Below are 17,706 nucleotides of genomic sequence, written 5' to 3' on the forward strand. Positions count from 1 at the left end.
TTAGAAAGGGGTGGAATCCACAAATCCTTTTTTGTATTGAAACAGATAAAGAATTAGGATTGTGCTTGTAGAGACAACAGAAGAAAACAATCTAGAAGCCTGATACAAAAGTCTCAGAAACTGATTAGGAAGAAAGACTGGGGGACTGATCCATCATTCTGCTTTTTTCTACCCGCTGGATTTAAAGGATTGTCTGAGGAGACCTGCAATAATTGAATGTTCTTTGCTGACCACAGTCACTGTCCATGTTACATGGCTCTTTTTGCTTCAAAGTGTTTCAAAATTTCTGACTATCTTAGTTAAAACAGAAAAGTGTGATGCTGCCTTCTGGAATCAAATAAGCATCCTGGCATTTTATGGTGGTTCCCTTTTCTGATAACATACACAGTTATAATTTGTTGCTTTTTGTGGAGGTGCTTTGCAACCTTTTTTGAAACACATTTTTGTTCAGTGTTTGTGCAGCTGAGGAGCAAACTTCCAGTTTCTTAGCAGGGCTCTCTGAGCAGTTCTTTGATATGCAGTAGATTTCCATTCAGAGATGCATCTTTACTTTTGCTTTCCTTCGTTTTTCTGAATTTTGTGTATTTTGAACCTAACGAAGACTTCTTACATCTGTTGTAGGTTGTGATACTGTCATGTCGTATAAAATTTGGAAAGCTATCTACTTTCTTGAGTATGCTGCTTCAAACATATATTAGATGTGTTAACCTGCCTTTTTTTCTTTTTCTTTTTCTCTTCCTTCTGCTAATTTATAGGGTTTTGTGATAAAATCTTGGAAAATGACTTGATGCTACCCAACAGGACATTTTTAAGCCAAAGCAGTTCACCCTCAACTTTTATAGACAGCTGGCAAGTGCCAGACACGTTAAAGTATGTTGGAGAAGACAGGCATCAGGAAACTAATTGCTCAGTCATGGACTGCTCAGAGTGCTTAAGAATGGTGTTGAACCAGACCTTCAGCAGCTGTCACCCTTATGTATGTTAACTATTTCAAAGCTTACATTTTGAGAGAGCTGCAGCTCAGATAGAATTTTGTTCACTTGGTAATTTCACTAATTTGAGGCTACATGTAACCATATCTGTTGAATGAGATGTATATTTTTGTGTGTGCTTACATTTGCAAGGTAAAAGTAATTGAAGAGTATGGCAGCTTGATAGGAGAGTTGCAATAAGCAACTTTCACCTGTTTCAACTGAATTTCACCTATTAGTTTTGAAATACCAAATAATTCATAAACCAGTCAAGATCATTCAACTGTATCAGTAAGATGCAGAAAAAAACATAAAAGAAAATAATTTTAGTATTTAATTAATCCTTAAGCCTTCAGTAATTTAACAACTCCCAAATTGCAGTAGGTAATCTGAGAACCTGCATTCTCAAAGGCTCTAGAGACAGAGTTCCAGCTTTGAGATGTGAGAGGACAGAACAGACAGAAAGCCTAGAGCAAAAAACAAACTCTTGGTCTACAAATAAATTATTTGTGGTCATAGGAGTACATTTACCATTTGGCCTTTTGTATATAGCTGGTTTTGATGGTGAGGAGACCAAAAATAGGTAAAAATGTAGAGGTAAGAAGGAACAAAGTAATAGTGCCTTCTACTAGAAAAATTGTATTACATCTTATCTTGGCACTTATTGAAGATGAAACTAAGGAGTATAATCTTGTCAATGTTCAGGAAGTCTCACTTTTAAACACTAGTATATTATATTTGTACACCAATGAAGACTTAACCATGAACCAAGAACTCTTGGCTTCTCTGTAGTGGATATTTTTAAAGGTCAGTCTTTCCTACCTAGCATAGCCTCTATGAAGGTGTGCCATCTCATTTTTTTTCCTTTGTTAGGTTCCACCTGAGCAATTCTGTGATATATGGGCTCGAGACACTGAGTACATTCTAAATCCATGTGTTTCACTAGCTGCCTATGTGGCAATGTGCAACAAGTTCAATATTTGCATAGAGTGGAGGAGCTCTGGTTACTGCCGTAAGTATTCTGGATGTATGCCCACCTCTAGCATTCACAGAGACAAAATTTGCCTCATTTAAGAGTTATTATAAGTTGAAAATACCAGTGTTTCTTGAGTCTTCATGATGCTGCTGCAGAAAGCTGTGCCTTTGGAGAAGGGATTAGGGAAATGAAATACTTCTGAGATTAGATGGAGTGTAAGGAGTAAAACCTGAGATCTTAGTGTGTCCTGGCAGCAGGATTCTCCCATAGCAACTCTAAGGCCAAATGGGATTTGTAGCTGGATCACAGCATCTCCTTATGCTGTCCATGATCACCTAGGAAAAGCCCCCTTCAGTGATAACATAATCGACCTTCATCTGTGGTTTTGAGCCAATTTTTTTCTAATTCTTCAGTTTGTATGGATTTTATTAGCAAGTAACTGTTAAAAGGAGATCTTATAAAATACGCAAATATTTTATATAGCTGTAAATACATATTCTATCCATTGTGAAGGGACGCATCACACTTATTTTTATACCACAGTGATGCAATTTCTTTGGCCACTGCAAGTTATTCAGAACACTCTATGACTGATCTGTGTAGTATTTAAAAATGGTTTTGAAGTTTGAATTAATTTGTGTCAACACTGTTGCATGGTTTGATATCTCTGCTGCCAAAATGCAAACTGAAGCTTGATGAAAATGTTATTACAAGAAGTGAAGTGCTTGCAGAGTCCTTATGTTTGAATTTGTTACGTGAGTAACTGGTCTGTGTTGGTGTTTCAGGCTGGTAGATCCAACTCAATTGGCAAGCACAGGAAGTTGACAAGAAGACAATGTGTTCTCTTAGGTGTTGCTTCATGAGATTACAACTTGAACAATGTCTGATTTATTTATTTCCTTCCTAGCCTTCCCCTGCTCTGAAAACTTCTCCTACCAGCCTTGCATAGCTGCCTGTGAGGTTCCAGAGAGCTGTCAGAATAACAAGGTTGCTCCTCTGGACTCAGACTCCTGCGCAGTGCTAACAGAAGGCTGTGTCTGTGCTGGAGGGACCATCCTTCACCGGACTCATACTGCTGTCTGTATTCCTGAAGAAAAATGTGGTATATTTGGATGTGATTTTCTTCTTTATTATCTGCAAGCTGGTGGTCAGATACTTCATTACTCATAAGTTGAGTTCTGGTTTGGTGTTCTGTGAGTTCTGTCATTCATTTGAGGATTCTAGATATTCAGTAAACATTAACTGTGCAGGTGAGCAAGCAGGGGATGACCTTGTGATGCACAATATTGCTCACTTTCTCTCGGCTGGAGGATGCTCTTCAAAGTCTTTGCTTAAGTTTATGTATTCAATTATTTTAAGTGTGTTAATCTTGGTCTCCTTTTCACCCAAGCCCTTTGCCAAGGGTCCAACCTTTTGATACCCAATGGCATTCAAATGACATGCAGCAGCAGTTTGTTACATGTTTTCAATAATACATACGTGTGTCCTGCCAGCATTCGTGTTTATTTTCATAGCAATTCTGCCTCACCACACCAAATAATGGACCAATTCTTCTCTCTAACAACATGAACCTTAAAGATTCAATCAGAGTACTAAAGCACTGTAAATAATAGTTTTGAAATTTGAAAAATAGAAAAGTAGCTTCTTTTCAGGTCATTATTTTAAAAATTGAAGGATTGGATTTTAAGTGACTGGCTTTGCAGTGGAGACACAACAAATTTGAGGTCTGGATCTTCTGGAAGGTCTTGAGTGTCTTTCTTATACAAATTCAGTAACATACTCTTCTCATTAACTTTTTTGTGGAGTCATTAACATAATTAAGCCTTTGAAACTGGGATTTTTATGCTTCATAGATCCACATCCACTATGGAAAAAATGGTGATCAAAACTGGAATTTAAAAGGAATTACTTCTGTTTTCTGTTGTCCTGATCTAGCTTGTACCGACAGCTCAGGAGCACCTCATGCCTTGGGTGAGATCTGGAGAACTTCTTTGAGTGGATGCTGCATGCAAAAATGTGTTGACAGTGAGACCATTATTCCAGTGGAGTACAGCTGTTCAGAGATCCCCAGTTTGGAGTGTCAGCGATTTGCAGAAGTGGCTTTGCTTGTCCCTGATGATCAGACATGCTGCCCTCAGAAGATCTGTAGTAAGTGTTCCTTCATAATTGTGAATACTGCTCACTGGAATATGCAGATGTCCTTTCTCTGAGGTTTGCTTTCCTGTTACACATGCCACTTTTGAAGAAAATGGAAATTACTTTGGTTTGAATTTACAGATTACATAGAAAACTGTAGAAAATGTTAGGCTCAATATCCAATAGGTTTTGGGGTAGAGGTAGCGGATATGAGGAGGACTGAAATAGTGCTGTGTTTATTTGAATATGAGTTGTGTTTCCCTCAAGTTTATAGATTACTGTTCTATTTTTAATATCAAAATACAAACAAATGATCTGGATAATTCTGAGGAAAAAGGAATCAGATTATTGTTTATCTAATTTATAAAGTGAGCCCTAAGAAATTACAGAAAAACTTTTTTTTTTTTTTTTTTTCACTTAATTCTTGCTTAGCTTATAAAGTTTCAAAAAGAAACCGCAAGCAATTTTCATGTTTTGACCACCTGGTATGGTGTTGCAGTGAGTTTTCCAGGGGAGCTTTGGTTTTTTTAACTCTCACAAGCACTCATCTCTAGTTTAACATTGCCTCCATGGAGAGTGTTGCAAGTGATGAGCACTTCTGAATCCTGCCTCATGGGAGGTTTTGCTGCTCCATTGTGTTTTCCATACCCTTGTAGTTTGGAGTTTTGAGATATCTAACTGCAAATACTGCTTGCCACTGCTCCGCTCAACTTATAAACGCATAGTTTAGAAGGTGCTTTTTCTCTTTTTCTTCCCTTTATGTGACAGTCTGTAATCAGAGTCTCTGTGAACTCCTAATCCCCGAGTGCAGCAGCTTGGAAAAGTTAGTCACCTACTACAGTGAAGAATCCTGTTGTCCCAGCTATGTTTGTGGTAGGTTTGTTTTGAAAGGTAAAATGTACACTATTTAAAACACATTGAGTAAACTAAATAGATCAACTCAGAAGGATAATGGTAGTGTAGGTACCATTGCTAGTATGGCTGTTTACAAAATTTTGCAAGGCTGTGTCTATAGTTCGGGGTTGGTCTGTGCCTCAGTTTGAGCAGATGTGATACAATCTTGTGTTAAATGATCAGGCAAGATCTTGGGATACAAGGTGAAAGCTTTTTCTAAAGCAGCCCATAGTACCTCTCTACTCCGCACTGCCTTTCCTTGGGATATAGCATAACAAAGGAGGAATGCTGAGCTTCATCTAAAGGAATATATCTATTGTCCCTTTTCCAGAATGTGATCCAGAAAAATGTGAACCATTGGAGCAGATGCCAAGCTGTCAAGATGATCAAACACTGATAGCTGCTCGGGTGGAGAATACCTGCTGCATTTCCTATATATGTGGTACAGTAGCCTCACTGGTTGAGATTGAGTGTGGTTTTGCATATGCAGTTGTGTCTGTTGTTATCTTGCCAGTTAAGACTCCTTGCATTTCCTTTAGGTCTCCCAACACAGTAAGGCTTAAAAGTGGTTAAAAAATTGGCATTATTCAGTTGTTTTGGGGTTTACTCTTTAATGACTTCATTCAATAATAAAATTGCACTTTTGCCATTAGAATATGAGCACCAATTTTACCATGCAGTAAGTATTTGATAATAATCGGATAATGAGGTGTTATTGAGTTATTTTATTTTTGAACAGATATCTGGGAAGGAAAGGCCCTTCCACATGCAAAAATTTGAGTGTTAATTGGAAATGTGAATTACAATTCTGTTATTTACAGTAATCAGATTGTTTTGATTGTGTGTTAGCAATGGGCAGCATTTGGCTCTTCTCACTGTCTGACTCTTTTTTGATAAAATGAGTCTTTACATATTAGTAGTATGAGTCTGTACATACTGAAAAGTTCCCGCTGTGGTTGTCATATGGGTTCAAGTGGGAGGGTAACACTGGGATCACAGGGGATGCATCTTATTGAGGATCAAAGATTCCTGGAAAAAAAACAGCATGACTTACTAGAGAGAAGACCTAGCAAAATTTTTCATAAGAGGAGGAGGAGGGAAAGTCATGTTTGCTCTCAAAAAAATGTATTAATTCTTTATAGCAGGGGACAAAGGAAAAAAGCGACAAGCTGGACTGAAAATTAGCCTTTTGTATGGGGTCTATAAGCAGAGAATGCAGAGTACCTTTGCTCTGTTATATGAGTCTGGGACAAACTTACAGCAGATTTTCTAGGCAGTAGTAAAATTTTTTCCAATACTTTAGATTTAAATAATTGTTTTCTCCAGCATGTGGGGCTTGCTCAGATCAAATCCCCAGATGTCAAGAAGGAGAAGTTCTCATTGTGGATGGCAACACTACTGAGAGGTGTTGCCCTACGTACCAGTGCAGTAAGTTTGACTTGATTTTAATATTTTAAATAGCACAGAACATAGGAAATTTTGTAGTTTGGATGTTCAGTGTCAAAGTGGTGGATTAGAAATACAGCTCCACTTGCTGTACAAGCAATCTATCATCTGTAGTCTTGAACAAATAGTCTTTACTTTTAAAATTTCATGTGTGTAAAGCATTTTCTGATATCTGTATCATGGAGAAGAGTGAGTAGTTTCAGACCTAAAATTCTGGATATTTAAAATTATTTAAATACTTTTCTGGAGTATTTTGTACTCCATACTGTTATTACCCAGTAGTCAGTTTTTTACTATTAGTCTTGTAAACTGTTACCCAAAAGTACTTTTTGTAGGTCATTTACTGTACCTTGATTAATATTTCCACTCATCCAAAAATGACAACATTGTGTTTATTGTACTTTCTTTCATTTAACTTTAGTCTGTGAAATACATCGTTGTCCTGAATTCAAATGCATGCTTGGCATGGCTCTGGTGGAGGTGTGGAGCCCAGAGAAGTGCTGTCCCTTCCAGACTTGTGGTAAAATCACTGATTTCCACTATAATTGCCTTAGACAATGAGAGATGACAGCTTTGGCCCCTTGGTTTTAAGCCTGGTTTCAGACAACTACACCATTGTGATCTGCTCATGAGCAAATGATACAGAAAAGTAATTTTATGATACAGAACTTCCTAATCTTCCTGTTTTGCTTTTCTTGCATACTGTAGAATTTGTCTGTCCAAACTGGGTTGTATACCATCTTAAAAGTGTTGTAAGAGTTACTGTATTTGGTTTGATGACTTTTATATCTGGAATTTTAATTCTCTGTGTTGAATCTGTTGTAAGCAAATAGCATATAAATTGCTCAACTACTGTTTCTGGTGTTGTATTTTGTTTCAGAATGTGCATGTGAAACAATCCCCAAACCTCAGTGCAAACTGGTATGAAATTTATCTTGCCACTGTTCTTTTTTATTCATTACTTAACGAATTGATATGTCAGTATTTGAATAATAGTTTTATCAGTGGAATATGAAATGGCACACCACCTCTTTTTAAAAAAATTACTTTAAAGTAAGATATACACAGTTTTAAGAAGCCACTTAAGTCTAAATGCCTTGCAGAATAAAATAACTCTACAGCCCTGATATTTTCAGAGCTTTTTATTACCATATTCTGCCCAATATATTGGTAGAATAGGACTGCTTTCATGCACACAGGATAAGTCAGGATAACAGTTTGGGTGTAAAGTGTTGAAATAAATGCTTTCAAGCATCACTGTTAGTATTATTTGTTATGGTGAATATGTTAACATACATCATGCACTCTGACTAAGCAGAAGCTTAAGCGATAGTGCAACCCAGATTCTGAAGGAAAGTTGTTTAAAAGAGAAGGATTGTATAAATAAGAAAACCCATTGTTATTTCCTGTGTAATTTTTTTTCTGTTTTTATACCCATAGGGGCAGAAACTTGAGATAGATGACCTGTTTCAGAACAGTACAGAAAATGTCTGTAACTGTGTGAAGTACAAATGTGGTAAGTCAGAAAATAATTTAATTCAAAGAAATAGCCTTCCAAGTGCTAAGAGAAATTAGGAATTAAAAATCAGGTGTTCACTTTGAACATGGCACTGAAGAGGGGACAGGATTAATTTACTAAATTCACAAATAGTGCTAGTTCTCCTCTGTGTCCTCTGTAATTAGTGAGAAGAAATAGACATTTCTCAGGTACATTTCTTATCCTGAAGTAGTCTTCCAAAATAAAACAGTTGAAGAAGTCTGCACTGTCACTTGGGTGCAGCTAATAAAATATTACATATTTATTTAGATTTCATACAAGGCTATATTAGAAAAAAATTGGTGAATGCAATGAAACACTAGATTATTATTAATGATTTGTTGGAAAATGTGGCCCATAATTCTAGAATAAGTGTAGTAGCTGTTTCTACTCCCGTTTCACTGTTTGAAACATTTTTAGTGGAGTTTTGATGCCAAGCTGATTGGTCTGAGAATGCTGTTTGTGTTTTCTTGCAGTGAGAGACAAAGTTTGCCTGAGTAATGAGAGAGGTGTGCTGCTTCCTGGGCAGAGAATTGTGCAACACAGTGCAGATGGAATTTGCCATATTTCCTATTGTACAAATGTGATTGATCCCTCCACTAAATACTACAGAATAAACACATCTTCGATAGACTGCGCTGTCAAGTGCAAAGCTGTAAGAAATTCAGAAATTTAGACCTCTATGTTGTGTCTGGTGGCCTGAAATAATTTGTGATGGGTTTTGTTGAGTAGATGACAGTATAGAGCAAGTTGGAAAGAGTAATTAGCATATCTCCCTCTAATGATGTGCTACCACAATTCTGATGGAAGTTTATAAAAGTCTCCCTCTCTCCACTGTTTTCTCTGCTGTGTAAATCTTACACAAGCTAAGGTATATAGTGAATGCCTCCTTGGATTAATAGCATGCTGCCTCCTTGCATCCCTGCAGAGCTTCAGCTGCATTATGTGCAAACTGGTACAAATTCCTGAGACACATTAGCAGAATAAGAATCAGAAAGAATTATTATTAATAAAAGAATAATTCTAAATGTGGTGAAAACAACTTTATAAAATAAGGAAATGTTACATTGTGTTTTTACAAGATATGATACATTACCAGGGGAATATTATACACATTTTTTTAATAATTTTATAATTACTTGATGTCTAATGTGTAAAAAGTTAAAATTTCAGTGGTTCTTGAAGTAAGATGTCACATTTGAAAATGGTAGAAAGACCAGTTAATTCAGATTTGGAGCTCCTCCCCTTTCACTTCAATTAAGGCCAAAGGTATTTTATAAAAGCCTTGTGAGTTGAAGTGTTTGTAAGTGTAGGCTATGTGGTTTTGAAAGTTTTTTTAAAAATATCCCTAAATCAGATACCTGAAAAAAAATCTGCCTGTTACAGTAGTAAAACATGGGACTGCAAGAGGGTCTCATACAAGGAATAATCTATTTCCTTTTGGCAGAACCAAGTCTATCAGCCTCCAAAAGACTTAACAACTTGCTGTGGTAGCTGCAAGAACTTGTCTTGTCTCCACACTTTCAGCAATGGCACAGTTACCAGTTTTAAAGTAAGTTTCCATATTTTGTTCCCTCAAAATATTTAGAAGTAAACAAAAAATTAGGAAATACTGTACCTATCTTGCCATATGAGATGTCCAGAAAAGAGCTTTATTTGGCCAAATACTAGGAATAGTTTTTCTATTAATTTCTTGGAGAGTCAACCATATAACTGTCAACAAAAATGAAAGTATTCTGATCCTCTATGAGAGAATTACTGTCAACTCAACTATTTTAGAACCTGCTTAACATTATGTTTTTTTTATTGGACTTTCAAATGCAGTGCTTAAACAGGACTTGACTAAATTATATTTTGCTGTATTACTGTTGATTCAAGTGAGATCTCATTCAATGAAATTGTTTAAATAATACTTGAAATAGTGTTTTTGCTGAGTGAAGTTTCTGTTTAAAAATTTTTGACAGCCAGGTGCTGTTTGGATCTCAAACTGCATCAGATATGAATGCACCAGCACAGCAATAGGACCAGTTCTGGTTTCCTCTGCAGTTGGATGCCCACCCTTTAATGAAACTGAATGTGTGAAGGTCAGTGTACAATGCACTGTTTGCATTCCAGCTGTGATTTATGTTTGCATGAAAAGATTAAACTCTGACAAAAGATGCTTTTTCCTCAAGAAGGGGAAAATCATTCATTTTTGTAGTGACTGTATTTTTTCCCAGACATTTAAAGGTAAAAGGTATAACTGCACACCAGACTACTGTGCCACCAGGCTACTGAGTTAGACAGCTGGACACACCTCTTCTGATTCTTAGACTATATATATATTTTTTTAAAAAATGGGGTTTGTAACATCAAATAATCTTCATACAATTGTCTGAACTTGGATGCTTTTCTGGACCGCCCCTTTGTAACATTTTCCGTATATAGCAATGTGATTCAGCACAATGATCAAAAATACTGAAAAAAAAGGCAAGACTTTCTTAAAATCAAGAGCATCTTTTCTACAGTGACATAAAGTTTTATAAGCTAGTTTTGGAGCAAGAACAAAAGTTCTATTTGAATTTGCAAGATAAGATTATACTGAGTGCCAGGAAATGGAGGCAAGGAGAATTCTCTTGCTGCTTTCTGTAACTCTACATTTACATGTGGATAGAAATAGCAGTGGGCTGGTCCTTCAGAGCTGTCTTGGTTTCATAGCCAAACCTTCATCCATTCACCAGTGTTGCATTTGGCTGAACAATGATGCAGAATTTTATCTGAAAGATTCCTAATAGTGCAGATACATGGGAATGAATGCTTGAAAAAAATCAAGTTTTTCCTCTTTATTTTTTCTCTTGGTCAGGTTGGAGGCTATGTTGTGCCATTTTTGGAAGGATGCTGCAAAACATGTAAGTGATTATTGACAATTCCTGCCTCAAAAGTGTCTCTGATCTGCTACCTTATAAATAAAGTGGATTATTTCCCATATGAAAGCTTGATTCACATCTCAAAGGCTGCGCTTTTCACAAGTTTACACTGTAAATAACACTGAAAATAGTGGAGTTAAATCAAAAGAAAACACTTTGACATGGAAGCATTTATTCCACTGATAGTGATTGTAGCTGATCAGGTCACTGAAATTCCTATCTCAAGTATTTTGTAGTTCTTGTGTAAAACTCCTCAAAATTTTAGGTACTGCATTTAGTAAAATAAAAGGTACTGTTTTTAGAGGGTACCTTAAAACAATGCTTTATTTGCATTAATGTGTTCATATTTTCTAAAAATGAAGATTGACCTCTGTGGTTTGTAAGTTAATTTTGTAAATAATGAATATAGTAATTAATAGACACTTAAGAAACCTTCAGGCAGTATCTTTTAAAAGATTCTATAATTTTAAAATTCCCCCTTTCTTGATTATCTGTGAGAGCTAATAAAGATTCTCTGGCAGAAAAAAAACCAGAATAAAAATTCTCTACAGAATAGGTTTGAAAGATATTATGTCTTAATAGAAATCAAGAAAATATAAATAATTTTTATTTCTTAATATATTGGTGCATTTTGGCTCATTTCATGAAGGCCTTAGGCTGAAGCTGATACTATTAGAAGCAACTGAAAAGGAGATTTTTCTACTGGACAGTATAATAATATTTAAAAATGCAAAAATCTGACTAAATTTGCATAAGAGGCTGAAACATAGACCTGGAAGTGTGGGAGAGAGCTGGAGAAAAGCACAGGTATTTCCTGCTGGGTGGGCTGGAGCTTGCACAGCTGTGACTACCTGATGTGCACAGCTACTGCACTGGGTTATGGGCTGCCAGCTGGGAGGTACCTTTTGGTGTTACTGACTTGCATTACATTTTCTAGTAAAAGGTTTATGAAAACTGTGCAAGATTTATCTAGTTTTTCATTTTTTTGTCTGCTCCCACCATAAGGGAATGATAATATCCAAGTTTTTTCCCTCTGATGGACCTGTGTTTCAAGCACTTGTCGTACCTAGCTCTGTGGCAAGTTCTCCATAGGCACTCTGAGATCAGTTTTTGATTATCAGACATTGCCTTTCAATGCCCTAGCAGCCAAATAAACCAGCTTCTGAACAAATTGGTAAGACAGTTAAATGTGCATTAAGCTACTTTTCAGTGGGGCAGAAGATCTTGCTGCTATGCTTAGAGAAAGATTATAACCACGCTCCTTAATAGTTAAAGACAAAAGTGAAATAACCAGGGGCATGCCTCACACAGTATAATTAAACCGTTGAAAACCTCAGTGACTTCTGAGATTCATTTACAAGTACATTCCTAGAGTTTTGATTTTCACATTTGTGCACAACACAGAACCTCTGTGAATCATGTAGTTCATTCTGCCTCCAAGCAAACCTGCCATGAGAGCTGTCAGTCAGTTGTAATTGTGGGAGACGTTTTATGAGAAGGATTATCAGTGTTTTGTTTTCTTTTGAAGTACTTTGCCATTAGAAACAATTGTGATTTTTTATTTTCCGTTTTAATTGGTCATGAAAATTAAGAACCAGGAGCTCAATCAAAACGTAGAGAGGAAATGACACTGTTTCTCTGTTGTGGCCCCAAAGGACATATTGAACTCAGGATACCAGATTGGCTTGGTTATAGCAACATAGACCAGATTCCTCCTGGTTTGCACATGAGATTTAGCATTCAAGTAATGCCTGGATGTGGTTCTCAGCTGCTGGAACCATGAGCCCTGCCTGAGCAGGGAAGCAGGACCAGATGACCTCCAGAGATTTCTTCCAGCCTCAGCCATTCTGTGATCCTGTAATATACAGATATTTTAAAGTTGAATTCTGTTTTCCAAAATCTAGCAACTCCCAAATGTTTTCATACTACCAGAAATCCTCTGTAACACGTGCTCTGTTCAATGTGCAATATTCTTACCAGGTTCTTCAGTGTCAGTGCTCCTCCCATTCCTTGTTAGCCCAGTCACTCCTACAGCCTATGTTGGCTGTCACACAGGTACCTTTTCCTGAAATCAGTAGGACCAACCCAAACAGCATCATTGTTGATTTCCAACAATGTACTCCCTGATAGGAGCGCCAGACCTCTCGTTACCCAATTATTGCCAAAGCTGCAGTGTAGCACAACTGCTCGTGGCTGTTCACAGTGGCTCCCATTTTGGTTTGTTTTTCACTTTGCACTGTGTGGGCGGTGCATTGTTGTCAGCCAACAATGTACTGTTGGTAGTAAGCACTTGCATAGTCTAGCTTGCTGCATGTGTAAAATTGCTGTGTTTAAAAGGGTAAACTAATTCCATCATGTTTACAGTGCACTAGAACATAGAGACTAATTGCTTTGCTTGTTAAAGCTTGTTATGTCAGCCACATTTTTGCAGATGATGTGTCATACAGTTTTGCTTCCAGTGCCATGTACAGTAGAAGCAAGTAATTGTTTTCCCATCCATAGCTAGGACAATATACTGAAAACAGCAACCCTGTGTTTAGTCTGTGAAAACTGGAGATTATCTTTGTTCTTTTTCATAAAGCATGTTAATCCTTTGAATTGTAACATGCTGGTTTTGGCATTTTTTTTGTGAAAATTACGTTGACTGTGATTTTGTACACCACTGAGTGATACATCCTGCATTATGTACATCCTACACACTTAAGACTCCAGGACTACTAAATCAAAATCTGTATTTCTCTTTCATACTGCTGTTGCTTTAATTGACCACAATGTTATGAGTCAACCCAAAAACCAAGCAAGGATTTTCAGCCATACAGATGGTGCAAAAGAATCTCATTATATTACGACACGTACAAAATGCTCCCATGTTTTATAAGGTTCTTCATGTAAACGTATATTTTTTGTAAAGCTCATTTTAAAAGCATTGGATACTAAAATACATGCATGGAAATACATTATATATTTATTTTGTGTGGGATACGATGTACTTGCACCATAGCCTGGATGAAGTCATAGTCACAGCTGCACTGAATTCTCCACCCTACACACCATGTATAATGTAAAAGAAGAAAGAGCCATGAAAAGAACTGTGAAAAACATGAAATAACGGTGAGTTGGGTTTTTTAAAAAAACTTTATTTTCTTCTTCATTTATCATTTTCATTTTTCCCTAAGCAAACATAATTCAGTGACAGTCAAGCAGTAGCCAGACATTTCTGTCTGCAGGTTTTTATTTGTTTCCAAGATTTATTGCTGTCCTTTCTTTCATGTAGAAAACTCTGCTATGTCTAGAAAGAGTACCAGGCTTATATAATAATAAAAAAAGGCAAGAAAACCCCCAAACAACAACAAAAAAATCTAAATAAAATCCCTCAAACAAACAACATTTAAAAACTCTCTAAGAAGCATTTTTACTAGTTTGATAGTGATCAGAGCAGGGAACTGGACATTGTGCATCAAGATGTAATCAAATTGTGTCACAGGTCAGTATTGTGTATGTTCAAACCAATTAATCCTTTATTGCCCTTGCTTTTCTGGAGCTAACAGTATTCCCCTTTTGTCAAAATCTTTGAATTTCTTGGCTCAAAGAAAAGGCAGCTCTGTAAAGGAAGAGTTGTTGGGGGCTGCATCATGGTGTGTGAAACAGTGGAAACTCTTCTGATGGAATGGGCTGTTCATTCTCTTACAGATCTGCAACGTGGTGTGGTTTATCAGCACAGAGGGCATCATCCTCAGAAGATACTGTTCTCTTACAACTGAATGTTATACTGAACATCTTTGTTTTTCTTCCAGTGTTTGTCATTTCCTTGTTAAATTACATTTAATTCCTTGTTTAATTCCATTATTTCTTGTGACCGCTTTTATTTGATCCATGTGCCTTGTACATACTTCTATGAGAAAAATTGTGGAAATAATGTTAATGGAAATAAAAAGTTTCATGTGTTCACTGGTGTTCTTTGATTTAATAAAAATGTACAGAAATGTAAAGCCCCATGAAGCCCTGTTCTTCATCAGGTTCTGTTATGTATTTATTTAAAATTTTGTTTATACCACTGGATGAGTGCTGCTATTAAAGTTTGTTGCATTTATTTTGTGGAAAATGGCACTTCTAATTTTATTAAAAATTCACCTTTTGATAATGATACCATTTGGTGTCATTAACAAGTTGAATTAACTAACAAGTCTTCTCACACGGGAGTTTGATCAATTTTACAAAAGTTTTTGAAAATATTGGACTCATTCATAAAAGGCTTCTGAGTGAGCAATAAACCTTTTATATTTATTAAAGATAAAAAGAGACAGATACTTTGATGAATGAAATAATTTTAAAAGTGATTTGATGTGCAGCTGCTGTCACTTCAGCAGAGTTTTGTATGTGCAGTGATGTGCTGGGTATTTTCTTCTTTGCGTCTCTTGAACCCATTAAGTAGTTGGGAGTGTTCTTGTCTCTGAAATGTTAGAACTTTGAGCTGATATTTTTAAATCTGTGCCCATTTGTCAGGTAAGGAAGATGGTAAATTCTGTAAGAAGGTGACTGTTAGGATGACCATCCGCAAGAATGACTGCAGGAGTAACACACCAGTAAGTAGATAGCCACGGCAATTTCTTTCATTAGAAGAGGAAAAAATACGAGATATTAAAAAGAAGCAAGAAAAGGAACTGGGATTCCACAAGGCCATTGTCTCCATCTCTGTCACAGAGACAGAGGTTTCTGTGTTTCACAGAGCTGTTTTATCCCTACTTTCTCAGCAGTCATCTCAATAATATAAAAAGGAGGCTGTGACTTCTTTTTGTGTGCATTTAGGTGCATATCGATGTAGTCTTATTTCACCCTATACTGCAATTATTCTATGCATATATATAATATATATATATATGCATAGAATAATTATAATTATATAATTAACTGTTATAACTGAGCCTTGCCCTAATACTCTACAGCTAAAACGGCTGCAGATGTGTGTAATTTTTCATCTGCCCAGGGACAGTGTTTAAATGCCAACTTCATGAAGAAAGGAATCCTGGGACCTGAAAGCTTTCTTTAGACAGCAGCATGAGCACGCTGTAAAACGTGAAGGAAGAATGAGGCACTATCTGTGTGTCTGTCAGAGGATTTAGTGTTGGAGGACACCAACCATGTCCTGCTGAGCAGTGAGGCTGAGAGCAGCAGCAAGGGTGCAGACAGACGTCTCGTGTGAGATGTGTAAGAGCGCCTGGAAAAGCTGTAATAAAAGAGAGTAGGGAAACAGCTGTAGCCTCTAAAATGACTCCAAGAGTACATTTAGCAGAGTAAGCTTTTGAGCAGCCAAGAAATTTATTCTCAGTGTTTCATTGAACAGAAACACAAATCCTGACTATTAAATTTGAAAAAAATTTATCAGTTTTTTAAGCCTATTTGTCTTACAGTCTATATTACGCATTTGGTATCGTTAGTAGTAATACCCTTCGGCTTTCTAAAGGATTGCTTCTTTTATTCCTCCTTGCTGATACCCAGTATAGCAACACTGCATCAGTGTATCACTGAGATGAATACTGTCGGGAGTTGCAGAAAGAGCATTTGGTGCTGTGTTCAAGCCAAGGTTGTTATGAATACTTTAAAACTCAAAACTGAAATTACTTCTTTGTGGCTGTTAAAATAGTGCAAATCCGTTACTGAAATTGACAGAAATTTCATCATTAACATTAAAATTGAGACCTGTCTGGGCAGTGCACTTAAGAGGTTATTTCCAGATGTAGTGGGATTTCATAAGGGGGTAGAGGAAATATGTTTTTCACTGCTTTGCTATTGGATTGGGGTGCCTAATGTATTCAGAATTCCTTAAGAACCCCTAACTATCCTACCTGCTCCCATTTGTTAATCATTGCCTGTGTGTGTTGCCAGGTGAACATCGTTTCTTGTGACGGGAAGTGCCCGTCTGCCAGCATTTACAACTACAACATCAACACCTATGCCAGGTTCTGCAAGTGCTGCAGGGAGCTTGGGCTGCAGAGAAGGACTGTGCAGTTGTACTGCACCAGCAATTCAACTTGGGTCAGCTACTCCATCCAAGAGCCCACAGATTGCTCTTGCCAATGGTCTTAAAAAAAATAGAAATGAAACAGCAAGCCCAGATGTTCACAGCATAATTATGTGATAGTTTATCTATTAAAAATATAATAGCCAATCCTCTGAATTTCACTGGATTACTGCAAAAGACCACGAATACATTTGGACTCTCCTCAATTTCTGAAAAGTGGCTTTGCATCATTTGTGTTGTAATTTGTTTTCATTTTCATTCACAGGGGTTGTTTTAGGGGTTCTTGTGGTATGTGCCAACATAAAAGGTGATTTACATTGGCGACATCTAAAGAGAGGGACCACCATCTGTTTTGTTTTGGAAGGCTGATCCACTCTTTGTCAAGCCCCCATTCCAGCTTTACGTCATTGCCCGACTTACCTGGGAGCAGATCACTGTTTTGAAAATTGTAATTGTGCAAGTATGTTTAGTGTCAATTAAGACAAATTCTTTGGACAACATGAGAATAATTTTCAGTTTAAATCATATTCCTGTTCCTAGGTAAAGCATGTATAAGAAATTAAATTTAGGATTTATTATTTTTTTAGTCAAGGAAATATTATTCATGCTTGTAAATGTATGTAATATTCCCTGGGAATCATTTCAGTTTTTCTAGTGTATTTTGTATTGTAGTGAAAAGCATTATGATAAGCATGTGTTTATGGAACAGATCTGCTGTCTCTAGGCCATCTAGATTAGCCATTAGGAACTTTATCTTTCTGCTAAACAATATGACATAAACTGAAAATGCAGATTTAAAAAATGAAAACTATTTTATATTC

At 36.7% G+C, this 17,706-nt stretch overlaps 1 protein-coding gene across 1 annotated transcript in view; it reads left to right on the top strand.

The window, feature by feature from the left end:
* Positions 1-17,300, top strand: part of OTOG (otogelin) — a 96,237-nt gene extending 78,937 nt beyond the window's left edge. Inside the window, exons 41-56 of the mRNA XM_088057510.1 lie at positions 756-976; positions 1,845-1,983; positions 2,855-3,049; positions 3,883-4,095; positions 4,852-4,956; positions 5,309-5,419; positions 6,304-6,405; positions 6,845-6,943; positions 7,304-7,344; positions 7,864-7,939; positions 8,437-8,615; positions 9,408-9,512; positions 9,925-10,044; positions 10,803-10,848; positions 15,370-15,449; positions 16,750-17,300. Of these exons, the coding sequence (XP_087913636.1) occupies positions 756-976; positions 1,845-1,983; positions 2,855-3,049; positions 3,883-4,095; positions 4,852-4,956; positions 5,309-5,419; positions 6,304-6,405; positions 6,845-6,943; positions 7,304-7,344; positions 7,864-7,939; positions 8,437-8,615; positions 9,408-9,512; positions 9,925-10,044; positions 10,803-10,848; positions 15,370-15,449; positions 16,750-16,950 (2,033 nt within the window). The 3' untranslated portion in view covers positions 16,951-17,300. The remainder of the gene's footprint in view (positions 1-755; positions 977-1,844; positions 1,984-2,854; positions 3,050-3,882; positions 4,096-4,851; positions 4,957-5,308; positions 5,420-6,303; positions 6,406-6,844; positions 6,944-7,303; positions 7,345-7,863; positions 7,940-8,436; positions 8,616-9,407; positions 9,513-9,924; positions 10,045-10,802; positions 10,849-15,369; positions 15,450-16,749) is intronic.
* Positions 17,301-17,706: the final 406 nt, after the last annotated feature.

This window comes from Pseudopodoces humilis, chromosome 7 (genome assembly GCF_049639895.1).
Source record: "Pseudopodoces humilis isolate 2021_Gansu_Grassland_sample_001 chromosome 7, ASM4963989v1, whole genome shotgun sequence".
Lineage (NCBI taxonomy): Eukaryota > Metazoa > Chordata > Aves > Passeriformes > Paridae > Pseudopodoces > Pseudopodoces humilis.